The following is an 18,984-nucleotide window of genomic DNA, read 5'->3' as shown; positions in this document are numbered from 1 at the left end:
TGTGGTGTTTCATTAAACTTAAATATTTTAAATGTTTTTGGTACATAACATTAATGTTTTAAAGGGAATCTATTATGCAAAACTCACTTATATATGTGGAAACAGTGGGGGAAAAAAGATAAGAGAGTATATCAGATTTAAACTGATAGGGCTTTAAAGGTGCAGTATGTAATATTGGCAGCTAGTGGTTGAAATGGGTACTGCAGTCCAAATTCAAAATTGTTTCTCCCGCTTTGTGCTTATCCTCGATTTCATATCCTTCTTGTCATAGAGCTATATAGATGCATGCCAAGGCCTTTGTAGGTCAGGTAGAATTTGCGATATCTGACCCAGTTTGTTTGCTGTTTTCCATGGCTGTTATATGCTGGCAACTCTGGGTGTTGAAAAACCATTAAGTAAACCGGTTAAAAAAGCCAGTTTTTAGATGGTTTTTAAAGCCAGTCTCACACTGTGCGTTTTTTTTTTTTAAGTCCTTGAGGATTGTACTTGTCAGACTGTACGAACATGATGATCATGTGTCAGTCTGTGGGATCTTAGTTGTCATTAATATCAGACTGTACAACATTCAAGTTGCATTAAAAACAGGATCACGCATGAAAACTTGTCCGGAGTTCTACCTTATCAACCCATTCATGTTCAGTGACTGAGAGCTGCATTGCACGCAGGGCTGTAATGTAACCATAAAAAGTATATGAATGCCATCAATACCGGTATATTTAAGAAGAATAGTGCAAGCACCCACATGAAAACATGTTAATTACACAACCGATGTTTATCATAGCAGAGGCAATGCATCATATGAATTCTGTGCGCGGAGGACAAGATTTAGTGAGTTTATGCGCTTAGAAGAAATCTCTAGCATTAATTCTGATCATGGCTTGTCTTGAATAACAAAGACAGTTTAACGTTCATCGCAGAAGTCACACTGCAGGGTTATGTGCAAAACATGACACTGCCAGAAGTTCGTAGGAGGTAAAATTTGATCGCAATGGCCGTTTGTGAACATATCAAGCCATCAAAGACTACAGATTTTAGCCTAAGATAATAGGAATCTTTTAGGATTTTCAAAATTTGTCTCAGATCAGCAAATCGTGGCCAAAATCACACAGTGTGAGCCGGTGTTCTGTCGATTTGTCCTACGCTGTCAGATTTTCCTACCTCTCACTAAAACAGTGGGTAGTACAATTCCACAACGAAAAATGCTACTGTGAAGTTAGGGGTTTATTAACATCTACACCTACCACAACCCTAATCATACCCTTACAGTACTGCAAATACAATAATTATGTGTTATATTCGCGGTTGTAGCTAGAAGGGATACAGCTACAGGAAACCAACAATAAATATTATTTTCTACCAATTAGATTGCGTTTTTATTAAAGTCTACACCTACCTCAACCCTAAACCTACCCTTACAGTAATGCAGATACATTAAATATTGTTGTTTAGCATGAGACAAAGGACGCGATATTGATGTGCGCGTGCGCAGTTAACCCGGGAAGGGTTTACTGACAATCTGACAGGGTAGGATAAAATGTCAGGACACTGGGCTTAAAGGTAAAGGTTGTAGGACCTGCCACTAGAGGGCGCACTATCAAAACAATAACAATCGCATGGTTTGATGATGCTAAGAAGGAGCGAGGAATGATGGGATTTGTTGTCTTCTAACCAACCGCTGACTGCCATCAATCAGACATAAAGATAAATCGTAGATTACATACAAAGTCAATGCAAAGACGCGATCAGACTATGGATCAGACGCGTCCTCGCGTGGGTCTAGAGATGCGATGCCCCACATTTAGCGTGTATGCCCCATAATACTAATCTTGTTGATAGTTATAATAGCATACGTTTTCAGTAAAGATACGAATCAAAACAACTCGCCTGTCGAGTAAAACACAAGCGAGATCATTATCTCTTTCTAGTTGAAGTTTGTCGCGAATCTACTTCTGCATTAGTCCACGACACTGTTGTCATGTGGTTTCTACGTCAGTAAAGGCAGTAACAAAGGGTTGTGTCACTGTTTAAAATGGGAATTTTCTCATGATTTACAAGTAGTTGAAAACATTAGAAATATTATTAGTAATCAGCTGGACAAAATATATAACACTATCCTAGTGGTTTTTAGATATTTTACTGCAAATATCTTACAAATTGTACTTTTAAAACAAAAACACACATTCTGAAACTGGACGCACATTTCAAAGTAAATTGACTGGCTGTAGGCTTGTTTTTCAGAGAAACAAGTATGTCAACCTAGCATATTTCCTAAATGTAAAAAAAAACTGCAATTATGATATTTATGCTTAAGTAGTGTCAAATTGAATACCTATAAAATGCTTACAATAAACTTGCACGATGAGAAAGAACAGCAATGTCACGTGAACGTTACCATGGCAGACATAACAATCAAAACCAAACAGTTGTGTTTTTTTTGGCAGAGTATCCGAGGCACAGCCCTCTTCTAGAAAAGGGGAACCATTTTAGAAATCAGCAGCAGCTCATTTGCATTTAAAAAGATACAAGCGAAGACAGCACGGTTTGCTTCCACTCAAAAAAGGTCATTTTCAGCATTTTGTAATAAATTATATGTGGGGTATTTTGAGCTGAAACTTCACAGACACATTCTGGGGACCTGAGACTTGTATAACGTCTTGTAAAAAGAGTCATAATAGATCCGGTTTAATGCAAATCACATATCTGCAAGTGTGATTTATTTGCTGGGACTATTCGGGATTGAAGCTTTAAAACTCTGCCAGTAACATCTTGACATTCCTTCAATTGTATGTTTAATTTAAGAAACTATTCTTTCTCAAACAAGATATATGGTGTAGAGGCATCCATTCTAGGACACTGTCTGGCTGGATCGCCTCAAGAATCAATGCTACAGTATAAAAGAGTGTTATAATAATGCCACTGTAGCACAAAATATATATCAGGCTACAAGTTTATAACACTTTATATTAATAGTGTTTGCCCACTAGTATGTTTACCTTTTCCACAGTGACTTTATGTATATTAAGATGTCCATGGTAAGGGATTCTCTTCAGATGATTTACCATACTAAAATGAATCCTCTAGAATAGATAAGCAAATCATGCTGCTTTGAAGATGTCAGAAGATTTGTCTTCTTAAAATACACAGTCAACCACCCAAAGGATTTGGACTAGTTTTATAGAACAGTTTAATTTATTGACAAGATGACTCAGAATGAAACTGGGTTAGTTACAAAATATTTATTTCTGATCTGAGTTATAGGAAAGATGCACATTTAGCCGTTATTGTTACTTCTTGACTATTCAATTATAATATTGACATTTTATTGCTGATATTCTTAGTAGTAACTGTACATGAATGATTACTGAAGTATAAATGACTGAGATGTTCTAAGAGACCTTGCATTTGTCTGTGCTCTTGGTTTCTGTGCGGGCTTTCAGGAGGTCTGCTATCTCTGTGTGAGAGGCCTGTGTTGCCAGAGATAATGCACTGCGACCGCCCTAGAGACAAAACAGAGATGTATGAATATGATACATGACATCTACAAAGATCTTAAAAGCATGTGGATATAGTCTGTCTTTTGTCATAGTTCTACAAGGCTAGTCAGGGATTTCATTCACATCAGTGTAAAATATGCTTCAGTTTTGTTTTTTTGTTTTTCATGTGACAGTGAATCTGACATTTTCAATTCTTATCTGCGCCGCTTTCAATTTTGAAAATAAATTGGATAGGCTGATATTTAGCTAGCTGACTAACAAAGTGTGACCATTTAGATTTGAATTTCATGATTGAAATATCTTATTCATTGTACATGCATAATACTGTGATATATGTACTATACATGTACAAACAAAAAAATAATGTATACACATTACTGTTCAAAAGTTTTGGGTCAGTAAGATTTTTATTTTTAATTTTTTTCTGGCAAGGATGCATAAAATTGATCAAAAGTGAAAAAAATCCTTTCAAATGAATGCTCTTCTCCTGAACTCTCTTTGAGTCACAATTACCACAGAAATATTAAGCAGGACAACTGTTTTCGAAAGGAGTAAAAGATAAAAAAGGAATAAAAATCTATAAATTTAGAAAAGCTATTTATCTCATCTCATTTAGTTCAAAAAACCTACTGTGATGTCCTTGAAAATGTAACACACTCCAAGTACTAATATTTTATAATATAACAATACATTCTATTTTACTTTGATGTTAAACTCTGTATTTATCAAAAAATCCTGAAAAAAAAATGATCAGTGAAAAGAAAAGCACAACTATTTTCAACATTGATTAGAAATGTTTCTAGAGCAGCAAATCCACATATTAGACTGATTTCAGAAGGATCGTGTGACACTGAAGACTGGAGTCATGATGCTGAGAATTCAGCTTTCCATCATAGGAATAAATGGCATTTTAAAATATGTTAAAACAGAAAATGGTTATTTACACTTTTTTTATTATATTTCACAGTATTACTGTTTTTTTGTACAGTATTTTTTATCAAATAAATGTACCCTTGATGAGTTTAAGAGTCTTCATACAAAACTACAAAACATTAAAACAGTACTGATCCCAGATTTTTGAATGGTAATGTGTTTATATGAATCGAACAGGTGGACATTAAACAGGAAGCTTCTATCTGAAAGATTGCAGGAAGTCTTTACAGCCCCTGCTCTGTTTCAAAGGATTTATTAGTTCTCTGAGCAGCTGTTCAGTTGTAATGTGACGCAGATGTCACCTAACTAACGCTCTAGTTAGCGGACCACTTTTATTTAGTCTTACATGCATCCACTCTCTTTTTCTTTCTCATTCTCTCACATAGAGGTGATAAAGGCACGTCTGTGTGGGATTATTTCAGCTGCAAAGCAAGTATTTCTCAAACACAGAAAGTGCCAAGTCTTTGTAAGAATTATTTGCACACTGGAGGCTGTCCCTTCCTGTTGTTTGTATGAGGAGTGTGAGGCTGACATCATGTTAACATGAACTGACCATTTCCAGAGATCAGACAGGATAGTGTCCAGCAGATGGCACTTTTTTACAGGTCAACTGTCAAGCAGAAACAGCTCTGTTGCCCTTCAACCCACACTGAACTTACTCCAGTCTAGAGAACTGTTGTCTTACTCCAATAACGTTTTGTATTTTTGTCACAGTGCATATACTAATTACCCTGTACAAATTATATGCTCACTTCATACTGTTATGCATTCATGTGCTGTTTAAATAATGGGGGAAGCAGCTAAAATGAAGTCATGCACAAGAAATTACCTTGTCTTTTAAACTGACATCACAGTTTGCTTCCTCTAACAAAATTCGCACGATGCTGACGTGTCCCCGATCACAGGCGCTGATCAGTGGAGTGGTTCCTGCATGATCCTGGGCATCAGGATCCGCTCCCTGTTCTAGCAGGAGACGCACCATTGGGACACGTCCATGTCTTACTGCCAAGTGAAGAGCCGTTTGTCCCACCTAAAGACACATTTATTTAGAACAGAAACACATCCATCTTCTGAAACATTACAGAACATGCCAGATCTTATGCAAATCAGCGGCCTATTTCAACTAAATCATTTTGATGTAAAGTGTACACTGAGCCAGTTGGCTGATGCCTCCCGTCACCTGGCCAACACAGGCGTTGACGTCTCCAAGCTCCATCAGCTGCTGGAGCACTTTCATGTCTCCTGGTGATTCTACAGCTGTCAAAGAGGCCAGCATGACAGCAGTGTAGCCAGACTTGTTTCTCAGGTCCACGTCACATACACCTAAGGTTAAGGGAAAGCAAGCACAACTTTTTAAGGGATGTAAGGATGCTGAAAATTAAACCTGATGCAGGGCAAACTCAATGTCAATGTTCAAAGAAAGATGTATTTGGACAACATAGCTCTTTTTCAAGCCCTGTCTATCACATTCTAAGACAGCATCCAAAATTAAATAGAACTCCACATGTGATAGATTTGGAACACTCTATTAAGGCAGCAACATGTGCGCCACACTAAAAATATAGCAGTACTCACAAGAAGCAGAAAAGAGACACAAATGATGACGAATTTGATGTTGTCATGTTGCTAAGCTAACCTTTCTATATTCAAAGCATAAAAAGACATAGCACACATAAACAATCCATTGTCCAAGATGAGTTGGAAAGTTTGAGTACTTCTGTAGCTTCATTTAGCCACTTGTTAGCGACCAACTTTTTCAAGAGGTGTTGAAAGCTTTAAAAATGGGGGTAATTAGAATAGAATGTCATGGAATAAAACATGTTGAGCAAACAAACCACAGACCTTATTTCAAGTATTTAACAAAAATAATAATAATAACCCATTGTCTTCAGGCAGATGGAATTGCAAAAAATGGGTTTTATGACACATTCCTGCACCACTCTATTAATGCATGTCAGTACTAATTTAAAGGTCTGGTTCACCCAAAAATGAAAATACGGTCATTATTTACTCACCTTCATGTTGTTCCAAACCTGTCAGATATATCTGATGAATTCCGAGAGCTTACTGACCCTGCATAGATGGCAACGCAACTGACATGCTCAAAGTCCAGATATGTAGTAAGGACTTTGTTAATATCACGGAACAAATGAAACTGTTGAATAAAGTTATTACAACCATAATCTTATTAAGCTATGAGAATCCTTTTTGTGTGCAAAGAAAACTAAAATAATGACTTTATTCAACAATTTCTTCTGTTCTTTGTCAGTCTTGCACTCACGGTCATGAAGGTATCATGATGCTACATGTAGTGCTGCTCATGCAGGAGCCGGCATTCTGATGTAGAACGTCAGTCCGTGTATGTTTTGATAGTTTGTTTTTAATTTGAAATGAATTAAGCAGAAATGAGAAAATTTGTTTTTCTGTTTTTTCATTTGTTAAAAAAGTTTTTTATTTCGGCTCGATTCAAATTTTTTGGTTCACGGGTAGAAAATGGATAAGTTCAAAATTAGTTTACTTTGTGGGTGATCATGACGTCCCTTTCCACCAATTGGTCAACCAAATCTGAGCCTGTGACATCCTCTGTTTATACAGCAAAATAATAGTCCTTTGCTACTATAGGGGCAGGTCCTAGATTGGCCTTTCTTCTGTGCAACCTAATGCATTTCGCAGAAATATTTATTTCAGAAATTTCAGTCAGACTCAGCACCCAGCCTGTTTTATATAGCTGTGTGCATGTAGTTAAATCTGTATGGTTGAGTAAATAGAGGGTAAGTAAATATATATATATATATATATATATATATATATATATATATATATATATATATATATATATATATATATATATATATATATATATAAAAAAATCAACTTTTGGGTGAACTGGGTGAACTCTTTAAATGAAGGGATAAAATGGTCAAAGTAGGCCGTTACTTTAGCTAGGTTTTGGAAGAGTTGTAGATTGCAATCACAGTGAGAAAGATTTTATAATGTAATTTCCCACACCATAATTAAAGACCTGTTTTAAAACATTTATTTTCGAACAGTTAAAAATAAGAGAAAATGAAACAAAGCAGTATGTTCTTACTGACCTGTGTCTAAAAGAAGCTTGACGATGCTGAAGCTACAATGTGACACGCTATAATGCAAGGCAGTGTTCCCATTATCATCCGCCATGTTGACCAGGAACTGAAGGACTGTGGGTGTTTGTGAATTAACCTCGTTGAGATACACTTCAACAGTGTCAGCACATGCTCCCTCCTCAGCAGAGATGTGAAACCACTGCTGGAACATCACAGTGAGAGCCCGACTCTGCAAATCAACAAAGGAGGCCAATATTGGAGTTACCACTCAACAGAAAACATCAGATTTCTTTTCCTCTGCATAGTACTGTGGAACTCTTTATCTGGCAGGGTTAGACTTGGCAGAGGAAGCAAATAGTCCTTTAGCAGGTGGTTGTCTCCAAAGTGTAACAACTAACAGTTCACTTACGACAATGACAATCTGCCTGGAGGTACCTGAGATTAAGGGTCAGATTTACTCAAAGCTCTTGCACCAGCAGAAAATACCTTTTTGCATTGAAACATGCTGCCAGGATTTACTAATGACACAGACAAATTATTGATGAAAATGTGCCCAGCCAGCAAAGACATTTGGGCCCAGATGAGGGCTTCATGGGCAGCAAATGTGGGCCCCATTATGGGCTTGTACCCTGGATCCACATTGGGGCAAGCTGTGGAAGCCCAGACATACTAAAGGTGGGTTCTGTAAGGCTACTGCATGGGTCTTAATTGTGCAATTCATGTCAGACCCATTTGGGCCTCACCTGCCCAAATGGGTCTAAAGTGGCTTTGTACCCAGGATCAAGCTGTGGATACCCAGGTGGGCTTTAAAATGGATCTATAAGAGTGTTATGTGGGATCTTAACCGGACAATTCATGACAGACCCATTTGGGCCCCACCAGCTTAAAGGGCGTTTAAAATGGGCTTGCACCCGGGATCCACACGGGAGCCAGCCGTGGATGCCAAGATGGTTTTTAAGAGGGACCTGTAAGGGTCTTATGTGGGTCTTAACTGGGTAATTCACGTCAAACCAATTTGGGCCCCACCTGTCTAAAGGGGTTTAAAGTGGGCTTGCACCAGGATTCAACCGTGGATGCCCCTATGGGCTTAAAATGGGCTCTGTAAGGATCTTATGTGGGTCCTAACTGGCAATTCATGCAAGGCCTATCTAAGCCCAACCATGCCAAATGGTTTAAGGAAACAATCTAAGAAAAACTAAAAACGAAGAATGAATGTAAGTCCAAGATAAATACAAGACACTTGACGCTTTGAACTGCAAGAAATATATTGTTAAATTGAACAACTAAAATGATCTTTAAAAAAAAAATTAAATGTCACAACATACTGGTAAACAAATCAAAAATATATATAAAAAAATTTAACATAAAAAAAAACATCTCTCCAAAAAATACAAAATACACTCATGGCATCTGTGTGGTGGACGCTCCTTTTTCCGGCCATCCCCACTCAGCCCATAAAAATGCCATGCAGGACCCATATATATATGTTCCCAGTTTAAACCCATGCCCACTCAGCCCATAAATATGCCATTCAAGACCCATATATGTGTTCCCAGTTCAAACCCATGGCCCCTTGGTTCATAAAAATGCCATGCAAGACCCATATTTGTGTTCCCAGTTCAAACCCATGCCCACTCAGCCCATAAATATGCCATGCAGGACCCATATATGTGTTCCCAATTCAAACCCATGCCCACTCAGCCCCATAAATATGCCATTCAAGACCCATATATGTGTTCCCAGTTCAAACCCATGGCCACTTGGATGCTCCTTTTTCCGGCCATCCCCACTCAGCCCGTTAATATGCCATGCAGGACCCATATATGTGTTCCCAGTTCAAACCCATGCCCACTTGGACCATAAATATGCCATTCAAGACCCATATATGTGTTCCCAGACCAAACCCATGCCCACTTGGCCCATAAATATGCTATGCAGGACCCATATATGTGTTTTCAGTTCAAACCCATGCCCAATTGGCCCATGCCTGTCCCTTATGGGGCCCATGTAACCAGCTCATATGGGCTTCCTATGTGGGACTCATACTACAAAACCTACATGGGACCCGCTGATTTCACCCGGCCAAAGCCCATGACCACACAGTTACCATGGAACCGTACTTAACCCATCTGGGCCCCACATGTCATTGCTGGCTGGGTGTGGACACAGTATAGCATGGACACAGTTTTTACAACCAACCTTGTTGCATATGCATTTGTAAGTTTTGTTTTCAGAATTAAAATTTATGAGAGGAGAGTATTTGAATGAATCATGCAGTTTGATTTACTAAGCTTTGCACAAGTCAGTTTACTGGTATTAGTGGCATTTTTAATGCCGAAAAAGCATGCCTTAATCCTTAATCTGTGCTTGAAATGGCTGCGATAGTTTCTAATTTGTGCTGCTCTTGGTAGATTGCATTATGGAAATTATATGGATTTGTTTATGTTCTTTAATTTCCTCTTTGTCAGTAGATCACCCACAGAACTTTACATGCTTGTAGGCTCTTTTATGGGATTCCAGTCTCATGCCAAATTGCCCTGATTAGTAAATCTGGGCCTATACTGTATGGTTCATGTCTCATTCCCTGCAGGGGGAATTGGACCAGCAACTTTTCGTCACTAGCTTCAAACTAGTACACACAACTGCCTAAAATAGACAAACAGGAAGTATTACATATGAACTTGTTAAGTTGAATATTACCATTTCATCATCAGGCTCTGACACTTTATCCATGTGGTCTCTCAGGAAATAGCATGCCTCTATGAAATCTTTATCAACAGCTTCCCTGGCGGGGGGACAGATGGTTTCCAATAGTGTTTATAATGTAAAAAGAGATGTAAGAATTTAAAAGTTTAAAATTAAAACATTTAAAAGAAACCTAAAGATGAAATCATCTCACCTGTTTTCCTTCATAGTCTGGGATTTCTGATCTGAGTCCATGCTAAAAGAAATGCAATCCCTCTTCTCTTCCTCACTTTGATTCTCTAGAGTCTGGCTTGTTTTCTTGTGTAGATATTCTTGTTTTGTGGTCTCTACATCTATGGTATCTTCTTTTGGACTGAATTCTGCATTTTTACTTTTGTGTGTTTTTACGCTGGAATCTGTTGTCCATGTGGTCCATAATTTGCCTTCCTCTTTAGTCATATTCTTCTTAAGGCCAACATCCACTTCTGCATGCGCTTGCAGTTTAATAGCATTACTTATTCCCTCTGTCTCCATGCTCCCACTTCAGAATGTTGAAGGTCAAAGAGTATTAGTATTCTGAATCTGAAGTCACTGTTATAGTGGATTAGTCTGAAGTCTTTATGTATGACTACACAAAAAAACTACAACTTTCTATTCCAAGACCATTTGTACTGTTTAACGGGGTGGTTGACTGGTTTGTTTCTAGGATTGATTGTGTTAATGGAGTGCAGTCTAATATGTGTTCATGTTTCGTAAAAAAAAAAAAAAACGCATTATTTTTCACATAATTTACCTTTCTTCCACACTGATCTATCCCTTCTCTGTCAAACGCCTTGATTTTTTCCTGTTATTATGAAGCCCTTCCCTCAGAAGTAAGTGATGAGCTGAGATTGGTCAACTGGCTCAGTTTGTTGTGACTGGCTAAACCACCTCAAGCACATCTGTACATCCCGCCCCTCAAGTTCAGAATGTGCTCTGGTTGTATTGTAAACAATCACTTCCTTTATATTGCTTATCAACAGTGTTTGGAATAACGGCGTTTAAAAGAACGGCGTTAGGTAACGACGTTATTTTTTCAGTAAAGGGGTAATCTAACTAATTACTTTTCCCGTCGTTACAACGCCGTTACCACTACTGAAAGTTAAATGTGGTGCGTTACTATGCATTGATTTAATAAACTATGTAATCCGAATGCACCCCTGCCTCACACAGCGAGTGTGGAGGTGGGTTAATAACGAGATAAGCGATTATGATTGGCTAAGGTAGAGTCATGTGTTTCATGGTAGCCAATCAGAGCCAGTGTTTTTATACACATGCCGGCACACGCGCTAGCGCCAGCGGCGCCAAACACACACACACACGCACACACACACGCAACAGCTACACAGAGATTCGCAGCAGCAGCAGAAATGGTGAGCCAGGAGTAATCCGATGAAAAGTTGGCATTTTCAAGGTGGAGCTATAAGCGCTACTTCAAATTCATTGTGGTCAAAGCCAAGAACGTGCATTTAATGTGTACATGTAATGTGTGACACACGCATCTACAAAGCTAGTGGCCCAAAACACTTTTCTTACAAAGATAATACTTGAAGTGCAAGATAAAACTCTTGCTGTCGACGTGCAATAAATATCGAAAGTTATGTACGAACATAACTGACATCTTTGTTTGCAACTTTGTTTTTGTTTTTGTTTTTTACAGTAACGCAAATAGTTACTTTGCCTGGTAACGAGTTACTTTTATTATAGAGTAATTCAGTTAATAACTCAGTTACTTTTTGGAACAAGTAGTGAGTAACTATAACTAATTACTTTTTTAAAGTAACGTTCCCAACAGTGTTTATCAATCTGAGTCCGATTGAAATGCACAGAATATTAAGGAAGAGGATCGCATAGAACCTGTGCAAGCATGGCTCTTAATGGTATGTTTGTTTGTTGTGGTCTCTTAAAGCTGCAGTCGGTAACTTTTGACGCTCTAGCGGTTAATAAACAGAACTGCTTGCGTCTTGCAGAAGAACATCGTAGTCGGAACTACTTCTCTCTGTTTATGTCTATGAAGAATCACAAAGGTACTGGGTTACTCCGCCGCGGTACCCCAGAAGCAATCTAAAATAGTCCGAATATAAACACTTATTATAGGTGCACCCTAGTGATTCAGGACAAGCTAAAAACACGGTTTGGAAAATGGATTAATTCGCTTATTATATAAATTTTTCTACATTCTGAACACAAACAAAGTTATGGACCGCAGCTCTGATTGGTTGTTTCTTAACGGGAGCGATGTATTTTCTGCAAATGGCAATAGGACCACTGGGAGGAGCCAGAGGAGCTTGATTTTTTTCACAGATTATCTGTCTCATATTCTACTGTCAGGACATAATACATACAGTATGAACAGATTTTGTGTGCCCCTAGTTTTCTCTTCCTCTTCTCTAAAGCAGCAAAACATGGCCTCGCCCCCTTTGTTGCATGTTCCCTGGGGTGGAATTTATCTTGGTTTGTGACATAACAGACCTGGGAAGAAGCTTGTTGTAGTCCCTTACCAGACGTTTTTGTAGGCATTAAACTGCTAGAATTTTAAAAGAAATCTCTGTTGCAACTTTGTACAGTAGATATTGTTTATTCTCAAACAGCACCATTACACACTAACTAACGTTAAAAAAGTTAAATTGCAATCAACCACCCCTTTAACATAAAATTGCCCATAGTGGTGATATATTTACCTGTCTCTTATGCTGATTGTCTTCAGATGTTCTGTCTTGGGGTTCTCTCCTACTTCAGGAAGAACTTCCATCATTTTACAGTCTTGCAATTCACAGAAAAACCACAGAAGACCATCATACATTAACATCAAACACTGTCAGTAGAAGAAATAGCACATGTAAAATAGCTTGTAACGTATACAGTATCCTCAAAAAATAAACAGTTTAGTTTATTAACCCCTAAAGCAGGGAAGTATCTCCAACCCTGCTCCTGGTGAGCTAACATCCTGCAGACTTCAATTCCAACCCTGCTCCAACATTAATTATTGAGTAGCCCTGAACACTTTGATTAGCTGGATCAGGTGTGTTTGATTGGAGTTGTATCTGAAATCTGCAGGACAGTAGGTGTTTCTCAATGTCAAGGAAGGATCCTCGGAAGCCAGTATTTCGAGGATGCTACGTCATCGACATCAGTCGAAGGACTGTTCCAATGTCAAGGATCCTTGGAATTTCAACCAAGGACTGAGTCCTTCGTTCGAAGAATATCCCATACACAGGAAAGGATGCATATGTGTATCCTTCGCGCTCTTCACGCTCTCAAATCACCCACAATCCTATGCACGCAGCTTTGCTATCTAACATTAGTTCAAAAATTCAAAAATGTCGAACTTTAACGTAGTCGGAGTGTTAACGGTTTGTATTTACGTTACCAAACATCTGTTATAACTGTAGTAAATATAAGTAAAGTTTGACGTTTAAATGCCAGAACGAATTACTACCGTATTGATATTGTAAATTATACAAATACAAATGGTTAACTGAACCGGACCTGTCATTTAACAATTGGTTGCGTCAACAGCATTTCTTTTATAAATAACTAGTTACATTCACAGCGTTATTCAAACGGACCTTTTCACTGACGTAATGACGCAATTACGTGCACTTACTAGCCTGTTCCATTTACGTGTTCTCCGTATGCTAAAGAGGAGTCTCACCTAGCCTCTGAAGGAAGTGACTTGGAAGGATCAGTCCTTCCAAGGAAGTATCCTTGACATTGAGAAATGCCTAGCAGCTCTCCCACAGCAGGGTTGGAGACCTCTGCCATAAAGGGTTCATATTAGTACCCTTTGAGGGTACCCCAGTGATAAACTGTTGTACCTCTAAAGGTGCAATTGAGTCATACCTGGTTGTGAAGCATCAACAGTAGGAAACACATAGAGGGTAAGAAGGGTGACTAAAGTTGTTAACTGCTCTTGAATAGTGCAGACACGTGGAGGCAAGTGATCTGAAGACATTTTCCCTGAAGAGTCATCTTTGCAAAGGCATTCCCACTGCTCCTGAAGGAGTTCTTGCAATCTTTTCACATGGTGCTCCATGTCTGCATGTGATACTGGAGGTTGATCCAGAACTTCCATCTTTTGCCCACTTTCCTGCAGTTCTACCACAGTTACAAGACTTTGTGTATTTACTAAGGAGCTCTCAGATGAAATCACCTTGGCCAGTGTGCGCTCCATTTCAAGCTGTATGGTCAACTGCTTGATCTTGTCATCCTTGAGAAGACTTTCCTCTACTTGCTGCTTCAGCAAAGCTCTGGTCTTGTCCAGCTCTACCTCAATTTCATGAAGTTTCTGTTCTAGCAAAACAACTTTTCTCTGGAGTGTTTCAGTGAGAGACTTAGTTTTGTCTCCGTTTTCCAAGAGGTCTCTTTCTCGCAAAACCGTCTTATGTCTTTCAATCTCTGGAAGGATTCTTTCAGTAGCTGAAATCATTACAACTGCATCAACTTGTTCAGAAGAAGCCTTGACATTTTCCTCTAGCCGGTCATATTCTCGATTCATCCAGTCATCACTTGCTTTGTCTTGATTTTCACTGGCAGTTGAAGGAGTGTCCCAGTTATTTATGTGTAGAGGAGCAGTAAGAACATCCTGTGGCCCAGTGGTTTTGTTTTGGGAATGTAACTGGAGTAAAAGTCTCTCTCGCTCCTCCTGCATAATACATATCTGTGCCTTGAGCTCAGGAATGACTCTGATTTCCTCTTCCAATTCCCCAACTCGTTCAAGAGCTGCAGTTAGCCGCTGGATGGTCCCGTTTGGTCTACCCATCCTGCTGTCTGAAGTGTAGAATAAATCTTCAGAGGAGCCATTTTCTTGCATTAGACATTCCTTGGGGCTGCTGGGGCTGGTTGGATCCTCGGTTGACTCGGAGCGCTTTCTCAGTAAAACAGTCAAGGGTAAACTGGAGGCTCTCAAGAGATTTGGCCTGACATAACATCCTAAGGGCTGCTCATCAAAAGCCTCCATCTCTGCAGATGTGAAGGACTTGTAGATGGGTTCTCCCCTCCTGACACAGCCAGCAGAGACACTGTCACTAGATCGAAACTCAAAATGTTGTTGAGAATCTCTTAGTTTGGTTTTGGGCCAAAAAGTGCTGACTGAGTTCCATTCTGTAGCTCTACATCCATACCCCGGAAGGCTTAAGTTACGTGACAGGACGTCATTATTTCGTCCTCTTTGCCTTCTCTGCATTGGCACCCTCCTAATGGTGTTCCCCTTCTCAATGTCATCGACATACTTGAGAAAGTCCAGGTCCAGATGGAATCCATAGGGTGTCTCTACAGAATAGGTTGGTGGCCTTCTTTGGTTCCCATTCTCTTTTGGAGAGATGCCGTTCTCTAAAAGAAAAACACAAGGGTGAGTTGCAGAAGTGATGCACAGTATGAAAAACAGTTCAAATGTATTTAAACCACTGGAACTGCAGTACCACACATTCCTAAACAAAACTGTATGATTCATACCTTTCTTGGTTTCCATTGTTCTTAGCAGAAGTCTGTTTTCAGCTTCTTGTGGTTTTAAGTATGTCTCCTGCCTCCTGAGGACAAAAATACATTGCTGTTAAGTGAAACACAATCAAGTACTTCTGAATGCTGTGAACACAATTTGAGATCGAAGTAGTTGCATGAGTATTTTGTAGATTTGCAGAAGAAGACTCTCTTCTCTTTCTCTCTATCCCTCCGCATCTCTCTCTCTCTCTCAACCTCGCTTTGACCACACTGCACTTTCAAGACACCACAGAAGCAGCCACAGCCCAAACAATGTGAGCTATGCAGTAAACACACAAATAGCTGAGACCAAACACTTCCACTGGCTCGCATACACACAGACAAACACACATAAACACTTTGGCATCGCTCACACTGGTAGGAAGACTCCATCTTATCAAAAATGACAGCAGCCCTTCTTTCATACCAGTCTTTTCTCTATCAGTGGAGATCAGCCGGACAAACACATTAATGGGGATAACCTTTTTTGGTTATGACATACCTCAGAACCTGGCTATGCTAAGGTAGGCTGATCTTAAAGTACTGATATAACAATTGAGGTATATGGGCCCTGTCAGACAAAAAATGCATTGCTGATATAGTCTTAGGCTGATAGGAAAATTGGGCTCCAGGATTCTTGTCAGAAACATACTTATAGAAAATATCCTGACCAATATTTCCTGTATCCTGAAGGTCCATAAACAGCCAGTGAACAAGAGGGTATCTAATCTAATTTCTAGTAGAGTTTAGCCCTAGCCCTAATTAAACACACCTTAACTGGTCTTCAGGATCATTAGAAATTTCTAGGCAAGTGGGTTGGAGGTAAACCCTGCAGGAAAGTGGCCCTCCAAAAGCAGGATTAATCACACCTGTTGTGTAGGTACCATAAACAGTGTTGGTAGAGCACATGTTTAACATGAGCAAGTAGACACACACAGACTGACATGACCCCATTGTCACCTCTCTCATATGCTGACACAAAATACAGTATGCTGAAATTTAATCTACACTAGTATGTGAACACATGTTAGCTACATAAGGTTGAAATCTAACCTTTATTGCAAGAAGTGGCTTTACTTTAAACGGTCTTCTACACTCAGTTTTCTCTTTTCAGTCAACAATTAGGTGGAGCATTAGTTTAGTTAAAGAAAGTTACATGGTTGACATGTTTAGAACTATGCTGTAAGTGACACATGCAGTAAAATGACACAGGATTTGATGTTTAAGCCCCCTTAAGTACTTGTAGAGTATATTTCTGCCTTAATGCTGAAAATTAATTTACACCATTATTAGCTGTAATATAAATACTAAAGCATTATGAGTACTGTTTATTGCTTCTGCAGACAACTTTAATATGAAGTTTTAATTCAGACACTGTAGACGATTTAGGATTTATTTGGTCACTTTCCCAATGTAGTCTGTGTTCACAGAGTAAGGCACACTCCATTTCACAGAAATGATTATTGTTGGGGAAAAAACTCTCCTCTCATTAAATGTAATTCTCTCCACTGCATTCTTTCTTACACCACAAGTTGGATTGAAACTCATGACAACTTAAAAACTGCTACCGCTGTAAGAACAAAATTTGAAACACTGTGTACTCTGAAAGGACAGGCTTGGAGGATGGAAAAAAAGACTAAACTGGAAACTTGAGAGGAACAAACATTTTAGAGAGTTTTAAACTAGTCTGGAATTGTTTTTATTTGAATTTAGTCATATAAAAGGAAACTTTGCTGCACAATGCATAACGTTAAATGACTGTGTGGTTTTCTAAGTGAGTCTTTTGATATCTCTCCTAATTGTGCTATCACTAAAACGTGTCTCTCCTGTTCTCTCTTTTATCTCTGAATAACATATGTTATGCTAGCTTTGTTTTGACATGCACATTTAACAGCTCAAGTAGACCTGATTCACTGTCACATAAAACAGACTGCTGGTTCTGCACACTTTCTCACTCATATTTTTAACACACACACAATAGAAAGACGTTTCACTCTTCCTGTTTGGCCCTGTAAGCGGTGTGGTTTCCTTGGCTCAGATCCTCATTCTTTCTCCTCTGTTTGGAGCTGGCTGGAGGACTAAAGCCAAAGATCAGTTCTCCTGGTCTAGGACCCCCATCACCCTTTCACTTTATGGAGAGAGAGGGGGTGTTGGAGAGTCTCTGCTACTGGACATTTCAGAATGACTACTGTGACTATCTATCTATCTATCTATCTATCTATCTATCTATCTATCTACAGGTTCTTATCCTTGGAGTGTTGTTCCATCTCTCCCTCTGTGTGATTTTTTTTCCATGTCCACAGAATTTGGTCCATGCCGACAATCTTGGCTCTCTGCCAACAGCAATATGTGCACGCACACCAGTTACATGAGAAGACATGTGTGCAGCAAAGTAAATTCTGACTCACTGTATAATCGCCTGAGAAACATTCAAAACGAGTCTTCTAAATCACCATCTGAAGCCTCCTGTTCATTGGCTCCTGTCACACAATCTAAACAGTTCAGGACATCTCTCGATTGTTTAACTGACACAGTCATTACAGTAGAGGAAGGTCTTTGAATTTCATTCGAGTACCCCCCCCACCTCTCCCCAGAATTTGTTTGTCCAAAAATAAACAAATGACGTATCATATGGAAGCAAAATCACACACTCAGTTTACACAAAATCACTTTTTTGCAATATTCTAAAAGCTTAGAAAAAAGTAAATGCCTGGGCACCCAGAGTTTAAAGATATCCTCAGAGATTCAAGATATCCTTTGACATTACTTCTCTAATGAGTTGTTTAAATATTCACACTTAATTTTATATTTTAAGGCTGTATCTTACCTTAAACATCACAAGTCTGCATTGTGTCCTCTCTGTTCTGGAGTTTAGTCTTCTTCACTTTTCTCCTTCTTCTGAGAGGCTTCAGAGGGGAAGGCAAACAAAAGACATTTGAGCAATGCCAATGTAAAATTCTTGCAAAACATAAGCAGTGTTATTGTGTGTTGAGCAGGAGGAGGGTTGTGGGCACTCTGGCCTTTCATGACTCCGCCTCCCACCCAATCAGAGCCACTGGGTGGGAGGCAAACTGTATTATTCCTCCAATCAAATTATGAGGGAGGGATCAACAACTGAGAAGTGGGCGGAGCTTTGTGCATAACTGTATATGAGGGATGTTTCCCCAAACAGGATCCATGTGATGGCAGGGGGCCCGAGTTTAGTAGTACAAAACTAGCCCCACATGAAACTGGGTGAAAGAGGACCCTAGTGTAACCCGTCAGAATCT

At 39.2% G+C, this 18,984-nt stretch overlaps 1 protein-coding gene across 1 annotated transcript; it reads right to left on the bottom strand.

Annotated features, from left to right (window-relative positions):
- Positions 1–3,156: 3,156 nt before the first annotated feature.
- On the bottom strand, positions 3,157–18,683 carry LOC127950344 (KN motif and ankyrin repeat domain-containing protein 4). The gene is made up of 10 exons (XM_052547312.1): positions 18,543–18,683; positions 15,692–15,765; positions 14,081–15,568; positions 12,919–13,000; positions 10,413–10,739; positions 10,214–10,298; positions 7,523–7,742; positions 5,608–5,750; positions 5,257–5,457; positions 3,157–3,497 (listed from the first exon to the last, which is right to left on the bottom strand). Exons 2-10 carry the CDS (start codon positions 15,705–15,707, stop codon positions 3,387–3,389), a joined length of 2,673 nt encoding a protein of 890 aa, XP_052403272.1. The 5' UTR covers positions 15,708–15,765; positions 18,543–18,683; the 3' UTR covers positions 3,157–3,386.
- Between the last annotated feature and the right edge of the window lie 301 nt (positions 18,684–18,984).

This window comes from Carassius gibelio, chromosome B2 (assembly GCF_023724105.1).
Source record: "Carassius gibelio isolate Cgi1373 ecotype wild population from Czech Republic chromosome B2, carGib1.2-hapl.c, whole genome shotgun sequence".
Lineage (NCBI taxonomy): Eukaryota > Metazoa > Chordata > Actinopteri > Cypriniformes > Cyprinidae > Carassius > Carassius gibelio.
This window is presented reverse-complemented; position numbering and strand designations above follow the sequence as displayed.

Excerpts from the sequence above, each read along its gene's own strand:
- LOC127950344 (XM_052547312.1), bottom strand. Across the intron at positions 7,743-10,213 it reads CAGAGCCTGATGATGAAATG|AGTCGGGCTCTCACTGTGAT; the intron begins GTAATATTCAAC and ends GTTGATTTGCAG. Across the intron at positions 3,498-5,256 it reads ATGTCAGTTTAAAAGACAAG|GGCGGTCGCAGTGCATTATC; the intron begins GTAATTTCTTGT and ends TTTTGTCTCTAG.